Source organism: Acipenser ruthenus, chromosome 1, assembly GCF_902713425.1.
Source record: "Acipenser ruthenus chromosome 1, fAciRut3.2 maternal haplotype, whole genome shotgun sequence".
In the NCBI taxonomy this organism is placed as follows: domain Eukaryota; kingdom Metazoa; phylum Chordata; class Actinopteri; order Acipenseriformes; family Acipenseridae; genus Acipenser; species Acipenser ruthenus.
In genome coordinates, this window is record NC_081189.1 from 3553209 (window position 1) to 3567818 (window position 14610).

The following is a 14610-nucleotide window of genomic DNA, read 5'->3' on the forward strand; positions in this document are numbered from 1 at the left end:
GCTGACTCAAGAAATGCATTTAAATCAAAGCTTGAACACATCATTATGCTCAGGCCTTTCTGTAGATTGGGATGGCCTGTTTTAGAATTGTGTTAATATGTATTCCACCCCATTTATTTTTGGATTTTTTAAAATATTTTATTGTATATTATATTATATTATTGTATATTTATTTGTAATGCGAAATGCTTTGGGATGCCTTGGCATGAAAGGTGCTATACAAAATAAATGTGATTGATTGATTGATTGATTGCTTCCAGAAGAAATAGCTCCTTTCCTTTGGAGTTTAATTGTCTGCATTTTGTTACTTTTTTACAATATTGTATAATCATGATACTGTGTGGGTTCACTGTGTGATATAACAAACCATCATCACGTGTGTGAGAACTGACATTACTAACATATAGTGCAATATCCTTGCAGACTCCAGTATGATTATGAAGAATCGTGCATATAAAAACATGTCACACTCAAAGCCTTAATTCCTTGTAAATGTGTTACAGTCGATTCTAAAATCAAAGAACAGCAGCAAGAACACGAAGGGGCTAAATATGTAGCACAAAAAATGTTATTTTTAGCATTTGTAAAAGTTTTATTAAAAAAAAAAAAACTGTCAATGATTTAGAACTTACAGTAAATCTCTTACAGATGTCGATGCAAACAGCAGAAGATTATACACTCTGTTATTTTCTGTTCTTTAAATTTGAAAAATTTTAAATTAAGCAAAGTTAACATTGCACCCTTCCTACTACTGCGATGGAACTGGGTTTGGACATTCATTAGCACATATTGTGGTGGGTATCAGAACGATAAGTTATGGATGTAACCCCTGTTCCCTGAAAGAGAAGATGACCACCAACCAATACTTTAGGGATAAGCCTGCCACAGGTCAGGTATTTGCTGAGCAATTTATGTCACAGCTTCCAGGGAGCGACGTCCTCGGTCCCGCCTACCGAGGGAATAAGTAGAGACTAACAGAACCAAGAGAAAACAGAGACTAACATCAGTAGATTGGATTATAATAGAGAAAACATCCACAGAGAAAGGATGGCTATTTTTCAAAAATGTAGTACTAGAGGTGCAAAACAAATACATCCCAAAAGTACACAAATCAAAATCTAAAACAAAATGGCCAAAATGGTTAACTAAATTAAAAAAAAAAATATTCAGATAAAAAAAGGCACTTTACAGAGTGTTTAAAAGGGACCAAAACGAAGTACACAGAAAGAGTACTTGAAACTGCAACGCAAGTCAAAAAGGAAGTTAGAAAGGCCAAGAGATAGAAACGAACATTGCCAAGGGGGCTAAAACCAATTCCAAAAAGTTTTTTTCAAAAGAGCATTCAAGAATGGCAGAAAAAAATTGCAAATATATTCAATTATTACTTTTCACAAGTTTTTACAAAGGAGGATATGGACAACATGCCCCACATGTTGACCTGTTCCTATCCAATTTTAAATAACTTTAGCATAACAGAGGCAGAAGTGTTAAAGGGACTAGGAGCTCTTAAATTATACAAATCCCCTGGGCCAGATGAGATCCCAATAGTACTCAAAGAAATGAAAGAAGTTATTTACAAACCGCTAAGACCATGCAACAGTCTCCTGAGACAGTGGTTCTACCGACAGACTGGAGAATTGCAAACGTAATACCAATCCACCCCCAGCACCCCTAATTCCAGTGTCCCTGCAGGTAACTACAGTCCAATAAGCCTAACTTCTATTACATGTAAAACTTATGGAAAAGATCCAAAATGGAAAATGATCTATACGGTATCAGTATCCTTTGAGGACTCAACATCGATAATGGATAACTGCAAAGCATGTCATGGTTTATTTAGATTTCCAGAAAGCTTTTGACAAAGTCTCACATAAAAGATTAATTCTGAAACTGAACGTATTCAAATAAATTAATGCACATGGATTAGGGTGTGGTTAACATGTAGAAAACAGAAAATATGGTTTAGAGAAACCTCAAAATGGAGCGAGGTAACTAGTGGAGTACCACATGGATCAGTATTAGGTTCTCTACTATTCCTAATCTACATTAATGATTTAGGTTCTGGTACAGTAAGCAAACTTGTTAAATTTGTTGACGACACAAAAATAGGAGGAGTAGCAAACACCGTTGCAGCAGCGAAGGTCATGTTAGGCCGCGCACACCGAGTGGGCGGGCCGAGTCTGCCCAGCGGGGTCGACTCAATAGCGGGTGTGGCAGAGCCGGGTCCCGGTGGAGGAATACGGGTCTCTCTTTTTTCTTTTGTTATTATTATTAGCTGCAGAAAGCAGAGGAAATAACACACAGACAGCATATGCTGTAGGGTTAGCAAAAGCAGTCTACAGTCGCCAATGATGTAGGCTGTTGAAATCATGTTATTTTTAGTTTTTTTTCTTAAACGGAGCGCAGTTGTGCAGTGTTTCAAGCTTAGACCTCAGAAGCCGAGTTTCCGATTTCGGGGAACTGGCAAGGCGACTTCCAGCAATAAATTACAAGGGAACTAACAGAAAAAACTCAAACTGAGCTATTTTACAAAGACTCAGTCACGCAACTTGATAGGTCAATTATACCTACTTGATTGCGAGAAGCAAAATAGAACGTGATCTCCGCGGAGTGCCTACTTATTCCCTCGGTAGGCGGGACCGAGGACGTCACTCCCCGGAGGGGCCTATCGGCAGCTGTGACATAAATTGCTCAGTAAATACCTGACCTGTGGCAGGCATATCGCAAAAGTATTGGTTGTTGGTCGTCTTCGAATTGAAAGGGAATCAAGGCTATGAGCGATTTGCTCATCTGTGCAGGGTTGTTATTGGTTAAGAAACGGTAATGTAGGTGTCTGTCTTCAATATGATTTGTGTACTGTATTGAATCTGTATGGCAATCTCATTGCAAGTTTTACTAAGAACACAGTGCAGAAGTTCCAAAGAACTTGCATTGACTGTGCGGTTTATTTGTAGTCGTCCATAAGTGAAACCAGACTCTCTGTGGAACTAAATGCATTGCATTAAATGTAATTGGAAAGATGACTCGGTAATTCAGAAGACTGAGAATGCACAGATTGTGTAAAATATGTGTTTCTCATTTCGTGGTAAATTAACTACTACAAGTTATATGAGCTCTGGTTTCTGTGCGCCTGATAATACAGATCCAAGTCGCAACCAAGTAAAACATTCTGATACTAGAACTGCTAAGACTATACACACACGTGCAATCGCCAGCAGTGAGAGAGGGGGATCAGCTCTGGAGTGGAGTTGTTAATCAACAGCTGTAATACTACTAGCGCAGCCAGAGGGAGAGTCAGAGAGCGGATTATTTACCAGCAAATTTCCCTTTATAATGAAAACCCTGGACATTTAAATAGAACAAGCGGCCACGCTCCGCCTTTATTTCTAGCAATGCAAATCTGTTTTGCACAACCGTACAGCCATCCCTAAAATTGAGTTCTACAGAAGATAAACCAGCCAGCGGGGACGAGAGACCTGGCTCTTTAAACTGGTGTCAAAGCCGATTAAAGCTGATCTCCCTCGTGATTCTCTTTTACCTTCTGTTCACTGGATCTAATATATCATTTTTTTCTTTAGCGTTTTATATGTTTTTCCCCCCACTCTATTTATTATAAATCGATCGGTTTCATTGTTACTTTGGATTTTGGCTTTATAGTTGAATTTATATATATATATATATATATATATATATATATATATATATATATCTCTCAATTCAACTGGACTGGATATAACACTCGTTAGATTGCTGCAGCTGGATGGCAGATGGGCTGCGGTGCAGCATTCGTAACTTTTCCACGTGCCCTGGCAATCTCTGGACCCTGGTTTTGTAACTCGTTTCCTCTTTTTTTCTTTGCTGTTGCTTTTTTTTCAAGAAAAAAAGTGGAGATATGGTGGCAAGCTAATCGCTCTTAAAATCAATCTGGGGGAAAAATGCAGAAAACGGTGAGATATAATGAAGGGCATGCTTTGTATCTGTCAGTCGTTGCGCGTAAAGAGGGGACCAAACGGGGCTACCTGAGCAAAAAAACTGCCGAAAACAGCAGGTGGCACGAAAAGTGGTTCGCCCTCTACCAGAATGTCCTCTTTTACTTCGAAAACGACCAGAGCACCAGACCTTCTGGGATCTATCTGTTAGAGGGGAGCACCTGCGAGACAGTCCCTGCGCCAAAAGTGTCAGCGGTGGGCAAAGACACTCTGGATAAACAGGTAGGTGAAATAATCCAGACATTAAGCGTGCCAATACGATTGAACCTTGGAATAATATCAAATCGCGTAGCACCGCAGTGGGCATTAGCTATTAACCCTCCCCACATAGCCACGGACAATATCCAGGATAATCACGCAAAAAAAAAAACACCAGGAGCTGGGCTGACAGAGGCACAAACTTGCAATTGAATTTGGAGAGAATTATTTTATTTTTCTTTAGTTGTTTTTATTAGCCTGTATTCTGATATAATGGTGTTTTATGTGTCACAACATTTCTGGATTTTCTAGATTAAGCTTGTGATTTTTTTCTTATTTATTTATTTATTTATTTATTTATTTATTTATTTATTTATGTATTAATGTATTCAATTAGTGCGTAATCTTATTTTGGTTTCTGTCAGCCCACAGATTTGTTAGAGTTTTTAAAGGTGATATTTGGTTAACCTTTCACAGACATATGTGGATAGTGAACTTTTCAACTTCGACTTGATTTATTGGTGAACCTGTGGAATGTCACAGGTATAGACCAGAATAGTGATTGCATGGGTGGTCTGACAACACTGTTGCTTTGTAGCATGCAAAAATACTACAGTATACTGCAGTATACTGTATTACTACAAACAACATCAGTACAGTATAGAGATCAGACTACTGCACTGTACTGCTGATTCAACATCGCCGTTGCTGCCACAGTAAACGTCAATGTTTAAGAATTAAACAAATATTATATTTGAAACACATTGTTGTGCTTTTGGTAATTGATTTGAAAATACACTTAGCCACAAACCACAAATATGTTTTAAAAAATGTGAAGCGCGGTTTCTTACGGTTTATACTGTATTTCAGTAATATTGCCGCAGTGTTTTTTAAGGTATTTAAGTTTTCCCATAATTACTGAGATATTATTTCCCCCCTTTTTCCCCATACGGTGTCCAACATATGAATACAATTGTTAATTTTTTTAAAATTTAATTTTAATGTTATTTATTTAACATAAATCTGTTTTGTGGAGTTATATCTTGTATGGCACACAGGGGCATTTCTAAACAGTTTTCTCCAGTATTTAAATACGTTTTAAAAAAATTAAAGCAAGAAAAAGAAAAAAAAAACACCTGCTTATTTGACAAAACTAAAACATGGAGATTTCTCTTTCAAAAAAAAGTATGGTAAGCAGGGAAGACTGACAAAGTCAATAAGGAATAGAAATGCTGTTTTAGGATGACAGTATTTCATGGAAATTATCTTTTAATCTAGGGATTTAGTTCTTGATGGTGAAGTTATTTGCAAATGGATTTGATGAGCTGGTAACCTTTTATTTTAAGTTCCATTAGAAGATTTCATACTAATACCTTTTAATTTTGAATTCACAATAAATCCCAATTAATAATAAAACCTTCTGTGATGCAATTTTGATGACTTTTTTATTCCAAAGCATTAAAAACAACCTTTCAAGTGACAAAATAAAAAAGAAACAGAAACCAGGCATTTAATCCTCTGTATCCTGGAATCATTGTGGTTGTATTGTGTTTTATATCTAATGCCACATTTCCATCCTTCACTGGGACTGAATGTAATTTAAATTCAGACCTGTTCATTTACATCAGAAGCAGATTAAGACCAAAACAATTTCAATTGGGACTCTGTCTGTCGGTCTGTCTGTCTGTCTGTCTGTCAGCCCCAATTGGGATTGCAGGCAGACCTCACTCTCCAACTCACCCTGAAGGTGGAAGTTTTTGCAAAGGATGCAAAGGAATCGAGAGAGAGAGAGGTCTTAAAGATATGTAGACTGAAAACCAAGGTTATGAATATATTATGCTGTCAGGGAAATATTGGAGGCTGGTGAATGCATACAGTACAGGTGATCTTTGACTTTTGTGTAATGTCTGGTTACAGACTGGAGTGTGGGTTGCAGGCTGGATTGTGGATTGCAGATGGAACCGAAGGCAGCTCCAGTTTGATACTGGAAAGAGATGAGATTGAGTTTTACCTTAAGTAATGCTGACCATTTCCACAAACCACTGAGGGGTTCTAATCTAATTGATTGATGAAATTAGAGAGCCTCGCTGTGCATTCATAATCAGAACACTACAAAGCAAAGGAGATGAGTCTGAGCACATGACTTTCTTCACTACAATTCTAGAATGCAGCATTGCTCCATTTATAAAAAGCTCCAGTCTAACAGTTTAATGTTAAACAGATTTGTGGTTTTCAAAAATACCTTTAATTATTATTATTATTATTATTATTATTATTATTATTATTATTATTATTATTTTTTAAATTTAGTAGTCGCCAATTATATTTTATTATTTTCTCCCAATTTAGGATATCCAATTATTATTTAAGCTCGACTCACTACTACCACCACTGCACTGAGTCAGGAGTGGCGAAGACAAACACGCGCTGTCCTCCGATGCATGTGCCGTCAGCCGACAGCTTCTTTTCACACTGCAGACTCACCATGCAGCCACCTAGGAGCTACTGCGTCGGAGGACAATGCAGCTCCGGGCAGCTTACAGGCAAGCCCGCAGGCGCCCAGCCAGACTACAGGGGTCTCTGGTGAGAGGTGAGCCGAGGACACCCTGTCCTTGGCTCACCTAGAAATGACACGAGAATCCATGGGAGGAGATGAGGGGAGCCAGGGAGTGGGTGTAGAGAGAAAACAGGAGGGGTCCCAGGGCTGAACTTTGGGTGACAACTGCCGAAAGAGAGCAAGAGGCAGAGGGTGAGCCACGCAAGTGTAGTCCAGTGGTTAAAAGAAAAGGGCTTGTAACCAGGAGGTCCACGGTTTAAATCCCGGCTCAGCCACTCTCATTGTGTGACCCTGAGCAAGTTACTTAACTTCCTTGCATTCCGTCTTTCTGGTGAGACATTGTTGTGAGTGACTGATGCATAGTTCACATACCCTAGTCCCTGTAAGTCGCCTTGGAGAAAGGCGTCTTCTAAATAAACAAATACTTTATCACAGTTTTACAGTATCACACTGACAAACTGTATTTCACTTTTATACAAAAAGGTAGAGCCAATATAGGTCAGCCTAGTTATCCAAGACATATTTTTTTTAATTTTACAATTTTATCAGTTTTACACAAAACACCCAGCTGATATTTCTAAATAGCCACTAAAACACAACAAAACTATTAGAGTGCACCTCCTTTATAACGATATATTCTGGAGCAATAGCTGTGACAGGGAGCTACTTGTTTACCGCCTTACATCAAGTCTAAAAGTGCTAGTGGACTGGCATTATGGGGGAAATGGGAGCCACAACCATGCCGTGATACAATATAAGCGTTATCAAGGGCCACCTTATAAAGGGGGAGCACTGTAAAAAAAAAAAAAAAAAAAAACATTATCTGTGTTTCTGTGAGAACAGGCATTACGGGTTATGAAGTACAATGTACCGCTTATTTGATTATCTTTTGCTTCCTATAAATAAATTGTTAGTTTTTTTGCACTTTAAAATTGGAGACATGCAGACCCTGAAGTCGTTCATTATCTAATTGTACTTATTAAATCTGGAGTGGAATGGCAGTTCAGGCCTGTGATTTGACATCCCTGGTTTAGACCATTTCTTTAGCACTTTGTTGAACTGTTTAACCACTCCTGATGTTATTTTAATTGTCTTTTTGAACAAACTGTTCCAATTTTCTAATTTAGTTTTGAGTAGATTACAAAAAATAATAATAAAATACAGTTTTATCATGTTTTTTGTTTCAGATGGTTTGTTTTACAAAAAGGAAATGGTTAGCAGATTGCAGCATGGTGGTCATGTATGAGGCTGCAGGTTGTGTTTTTAATGAGGAATAGTGGGGTGTTCATGCTGAATAGTGGGGTGTTCTTCATGCTGAATAGTGGGGTGTTCTTCATGCTGAATAGTGGGGTGTTTATGCTGAATAGTGGTGTGTTCATGCTGAATAGTGGGGTGTTCTTCATGCTGAATAGTGGGGTGTTCATGCTGAATAGTGGGGTGTTCTTCATGCTGAATAGTGGGGTGTTCATGCTGAATAGTGGGGTGTTCTTCATGCTGAATAGTGGGGTGTTTATGCTGAATAGTGGGGTGTTCTTCATGCTGAATAGTGGGGTGTTCTTCATGCTGAATAGTGGGGTGTTCTTCATGCTGAATAGTGGGGTGTTCCTCATGCTGAATAGTGGGGTGTTCTTCATGCTGAATAGTGGGGTGTTCATGCTGAATAGTGGGGTGTTCTTCATGCTGGTTATTGATGGTGCCGTCAATAGTTGCAATTCGGGACTTGTGAAGCATTTAGGTTACAGTCATTGTGTTTTATACAGTCATTGTGTTTTTGAAGACTCCACCTTTGGTTGTCAGCGGGTTTTTGTTTTAATAATAAAGAAAATAATGTATCCAATACGATTGGACAGCACTTTTTCAAATTTACACATGCTGTTAATTAAGAGACAAAGTAATTGGGTGAAGGAAATCTGAAATGAGCGCTGTCTGTTGAATTTGGATGATTACACAGAGCAACGTAATTGTATAGTACAGCACTGTTTCTATAAATTGATCTTGCCACAAATTGGAAATATGTAAATTATTTAACTGTTTGGGTATTTCAAACTGGTGTAAAGCGTTTTATGAACACATCCAAATTGCTACAGGCAATGCAAAACAAGATTAGGAATACAGCATAGATGTGCACGTGTGCATGTCAAATATGTAATATGTAACCTAATTAATAAGACCTTTTAAAAGTATTTAACTAGTTGAGCAAATGTGCTTGACCAGAATGCAGACAGCTGGTGAACACCTGTTATTATGTTATTTATTTATTTATTTATTGTGGGAAAGCAAAGAAAAAGCATCAAATAAAATGAAGTACTTTGTCATTATCCAGTGTAACCTTGTGTAATGACTGCTCAATGGGCTGCATATGGGTAATTAGCATGCTTATTAAACATTATGGTGATTTTCAGCTGTATTAATGAGGTGGTTGGTTCTTAACAGGCAATCTTAATATGTGTTTGACTGTATTATATTAGAACCTCAAGCTGTTCTGGAGACATGGAAAAGGATCGTGCAAACTGTTGTTTCTGACTGAGGGGAGTTTTGATACTGGTGGAAATACTGGGGAGGCCTCTCCTGTTTGGACTAGAGAGCAGTTTCTTTAAAGGGGTGTTCTCATAAGGGTACTTCTACTGGGAGGTAGCCTCAACTGCTATGTTTGCACTGTATGTTGTTCTCTGCTTTTTTCATAGTTTACCCTGGTTTGCCATGTTTAATAATATGCTTTATGATACCTTGTTATTCTTTACAATGTTTGCCTATGCTTCACCATGCTTTCACTATGCTTTTACTATAGGAAACTTTTATAAGGGCATGGGCAGGGTTGAAAGTGCCCTAAAATGTGCTACTCGGCACTAACTTCTACTGTATAGTACCCATGTCTGTAATACATATTTTTAAACACGGCTTCCAACTACTAGACAGGTTCCCGTCTAAATACAGAACTTTGTGACTTGTCTTACTGTATTCAGTCAAAAACAGGGGCTGGTCCCTTATGTCTCCTATGTAGGATGTAAATTCTGTTATCGAGGGAGTGCAGGCAGGGAGGCTTCTGATGAATTGCTCCATTCTCAGCCTTCTCATTCCGCCATGTTACCATCTAGTATGTTTCCTTATATTGGAAACAAACCTCCTTCTTAATATTGTTGGCCACACAAGACATGCTCCGCCCCTCAATACTGGCTCCGCCCACCAGTAGTGGCTCCACCCAGCTGCTTTGTTCCCTGAAAAATGTGCCAATATCATTATTATTATTATTATTATTGTTTTTTTTTTAGCAGACGTCCTTATCCAGGGCGAACTTACAATTGTTACATCATCCCTCAATTAGTGTCTGCTAGATCGTCTGTCTTGCCTATTGTGCTTAAAACTGACTAATATACTGCTTTTAGACAGTGAGAGACAGACCATTTACACACAGTGTATGCTACATATTGCAGGTTTGTCTGTGTTTCCAAATCAGTATTACCAGTAACAGGACAGGTTCTGTGGCATACATAAATGCCTTCAAATATATGCAGTGTTTTTTTTTTTTTTTAATAGTATTGGCCATCACCATCACAGAACCACGTTTTGGGTTAAAAAGAAGGTTGTAATTGGTTCTGCTTTCATTGGTAGTAAATAAATAGCATTGAGGCACCACTCATTAAAACATGTTGTCTGTTTTTGAAGAGGTGATTGGTTTGGTTTGGAGTAGCATGCCGAAGTCTTAAGGCGTCTTCCATGGCCAGCACAATACCCGGATCTCAATCCTATTGAGCATGTTTGGGATGAAATGAAACGACACACTTGGCATCACAATCATTTGTCTCTTTCTCCACTTGTGTGAAATTAGAATGACTGAATGGATTAACATTCCTCCAAGCACCTTACAGCACCTTGTATATGGCACATCGTGTCAAAGCAGTTATCAGGGCAAACCGCGCCCAACCCCATGTTAGGTACAGGTCCTTCTGAAGCGTCCAGGCAGTGTGTATGTGTGTGTACTGCAATGCAGTGAGCTCTCCGGTTCATTGGTGACTGATTTTGTTGTTCCGAGAGCGAAAGATACTGTGTTACACAGGTACTATCTAGCAGCAGATAATTAGACCCTTTATTAATGTTCAGATAAATGATGGCAGTGTCTGAGGTGTACTGTGGGGAACAGATTGTTACTAAAGTGGTTTTCCTTTTGGCATTAGAAGATCATTTGTTTTTATTTGTGAACAAACAGGTGCAAAGCAGGAATGGAAGCAGTAAAAATGTGTGGTGCAGCACGCTGGCAAAGACTGAAAGGTGACCCCAGGAAACACGCAAAAAACATTCCTGTTCACACCTCATGACAAATGGGCTCTTGAGGTTTCCAAAAGGAAACCACTGCCCTTTCCAAAACATTTTTTTTTTTTAGTTTGAATTCAAAAGATGTGAAGGGGTGAGGAGAGAATGGCCCCTTTAAGAGGCTCGCCTGGAAGAGAATGATGCTCATATCAATAGGTCTGAGTCAGAGACAAAAGATTACCTTTTTGAGATTGAAAATGCTGTCATTGTTATTCTTTTGAACCAGATCATTGCTTCCGTTTTGATGAACGACACGCTTCTTGAATAATTAACTTTGGTGTCAACCTTCTGGAGGATGACTTATTTATTCACAGTCTGGGTGCTGGAGGCTCAGCTGTTAGCCAGGCAAATCCAGTGCAGGTTTAAGGTAGATCAAATGTGGACCTAACATTAAACATGTACATTAAAACAACAATAAATTTAGGGAATGGATCACAAAATACAGAATACACCAAGGGGAGAGGAAAGCAAAAACAGGAAAAGAAACCACTTGTAACATGCGTACGTGATCCTGCCCATCACAGGGTTTAGTGGTGTGGATTGGTAAACACTAATGGCCTGGGAGGGGCAGAGCAACACCAGCAGTCACATGGTAAGGAGCTGTTCAGGTGCGCCACACTGAACCACAGGGTCAGTTAGTAGGGACAGCCTGGGCTCATGGACTGGCATTTCAGATTTAAATGTACAAAGAAAACAATATTCATTTCAAACACCAATGTGTATAAAACATGAAACAGTTACACTGATGTACAATGATATAAATTAAAAACAAAGTTTAAAAATCACAGTGTTTTATTTGTCATTAGCAGTGTATAAACCACTTTGAACAGATGGGCGTGATTTCTTGTTGTATCAAGCCTTTATTGACGCATTGTTTGCAATGATACAATCCCTTGTAATATAGAATTGTAATCATGATGTACTAACATCTTATATCTCAATAGGCGATGGATCACATGTGTTTTTGCAGTAGTGTAAAAAATCTTCAGTCTTTACTTCAACTTTCTTAAAATTGGAATTGGCTCAATTATTATCTGAATGAAATTCAATCAAGCTAATTGAAAACAATTTTATAAACTGTAATCAAGACCTGTAATGAATATCCGAGTTCTGTATACTGTATGTGGTTTGATAACTTTATTGAACACATTTTTTTTCTTCCTTTCTGACTATGAGAACCACCAGAGCTGTATGTGTGTTGAATTTAGCAAGCTATGTCAGGTTTTATATGTAGCTCTAAATTCTGTTCGTATAGTTTTTTATTTTAATTATGTCACAATCCTAAACTTCGAGGTGATGCAACACTTTTGGCCATAGCTGTATATAAAGAATTTAGGATTGTACTGAAACGTTTTATTTATGGTTTTCTGTTTTGCTGTCAGTACCTGCAGATGCATTCCGTACAGAGGACTAGAGAAGCTGGTCTGCCCTGATGTATAAAGACGGTCTGCATTGGCTGCAACGTTCTGCTTTCTAAAACACTTCTCGTTCTTCGCACTGTTGAAGCATTTTATCCACTTTGAAGACTGTTCCTTGTAAACTTGGTGCTCAGTTTACTGGTAAAACCTTAAGAGAATTTTTTTTTTGGATTAAAACATAAACTATTGTTTGGTAAAGCATGTCAGGTTACAATCAATGTTAATGGCCTCATCCATCCATTTTACTTCATGCTTACAATCCATTCACTCTCATAATGACATTCCCCTTAGATTATGCTCCCGGTGATGCTATGTTTTGTTCTAAAGTTCATGGACATGCAACACAATTACGGAAACAGGAAATTGACAGTAAAAGCTGTCCAATCCGGCGTTGCTTGGGACCGGAAAATTGTGTCGGATTAGACAGTGTGCTGGATTACAGTTGTTGTGAAATAATAATACTGTACCTAAAAAAAGGTAAAATGACAAAACTATTTGAATGCTTTAAAAAAACAACTTTATTGCTGCACATACGGTACATAGTAAAATAAACACAATAATGACTAAGCAAACTTCAAACACAACAATGCCCAACAAAATAAGCCCCTGTTGTTAGCACAAGCCGGTTTAAGGCACTGCTGTAGAAAGACGTTCACTTGTTTGTACTGCATGCAGGATTCAGTCCTTTCTGGCATTCAGCTTTTCTCCATGTTGCTTCTAAACAGGCTTCTTTTCAGAATGTCTGACGTTTTAAAAGTTCTAGTTTTAAATCACATGACCCGGTGCCGGATCGCACAGATTTACATTGAATTTAGATGGAAGAGACTTAAAAATCCTGATTCCAGAATAGACAGGTTCTGGATTGTAGAGGGAATCACCCTATTCGTTTCAATAGGGATTTGATCGGGACCCACAAGTCATGCCGACGTGTGGAAGGAATGCCGGTTTATAGAGGAGCTGCAGTACACAGGTTTCACGATATACCATAAAACCCTGCTTAACATTTAAAGAAGTAATTGCAACTTTGATGTGAATTGAGTTGCAGACAGCTGTAATTACACCGTGTTGCACTTCAGTGAGGACTGCATGGCGCACTTCTGTTTACACATTTATACAACTATACAAGGCAATGAAAATTCCACCTGGGCTCCAAACCTATCCAGTGTTTTATAACTGTGTGTTGTGCAAGAACATATAAAACACAAGCCTGCACTGACTTTACAGCAAGCTGCTCAGGCAGGTCACGAGATAGGAGCCACACGATCAACAGCATTGCCATCATTTACTGCAGGCGATGCCACTTATAAATCTGCAATGCATTTCAAAAAGACACTAAACAGTGCATTAAACAGTGGTGGTATGAGGGCAGTTTCAGAGCTGATGGGATACAGTGATTTGAATCAACTTTGTTGGCAGCACAGTAAGTGAAATGTTAAAAAATCCATCAACGTTATGTGACAGATTAAAAACTTACGTAAGATTTGCAGTTTCAACACACAGAAGGAAATATGCCAGATGGCAGTAGTCAAATTGCATTTAGTACTTTAGGAGGTTTTACAGAGCAACAGATCCCACTATAAGAACGTTAAAAACTGAAAATACATAATCCAAAAATGATGGTGATGCAATATTAATCCATGGAAAACCTGCCAAAGTACCAACTAAGAGGGGCCCTGCTCTACTTTACCAGTAGCAAAAATAAATGACACCCATATACATTTAACATGGTGTCTTTGCACATTCTTTTTATGGTTTGTCCTGTTAAATATAGCCTAATATTTAAAACTAATATATATTTTTTATTACAAATGAATGAAATGTCAGGCATTTTAACCTGTGTATAATATATTTTTTATACATGTTGTAATATATGGCAAGTTTATGCATATATTCCCTTATAAAGGTTCACCACAGTATTGTTGTACTTTTACAATGCTTTTCCCATGGTTATACTGTGTTTACCATAGTTTACCTTAGTTTGCCATGTTTATTAATATGCTTTACCATATCTCCCTATTCTTTGCAATGCTTACCTATGTTTTACCATGCTTCCACAATGCTTTATTACACTTTGCTATGCGTTCACTATGGTAAACTTTTATAAGAGTTGTATATATGTTTAAAATGTTTTGGAGAATTG

At 38.2% G+C, this 14610-nt stretch overlaps 1 protein-coding gene across 11 annotated transcripts in view; it reads left to right on the forward strand.

Moving 5' to 3' along the window:
• The first annotated feature begins 3685 nt into the window (after positions 1–3685).
• Positions 3686–14610, forward strand: part of LOC117404117 (ras-specific guanine nucleotide-releasing factor 2) — an 89104-nt gene continuing 78179 nt past the window's right edge. For all 11 annotated transcript variants that reach the window (XM_059032251.1, XM_059032324.1, XM_059032349.1 and 8 more), the window contains exon 1: positions 3686–4211. In XM_059032251.1, coding sequence (XP_058888234.1) covers positions 3936–4211 — 276 coding nt within the window. In that variant the 5' untranslated portion in view covers positions 3686–3935. The remainder of the gene's footprint in view (positions 4212–14610) is intronic.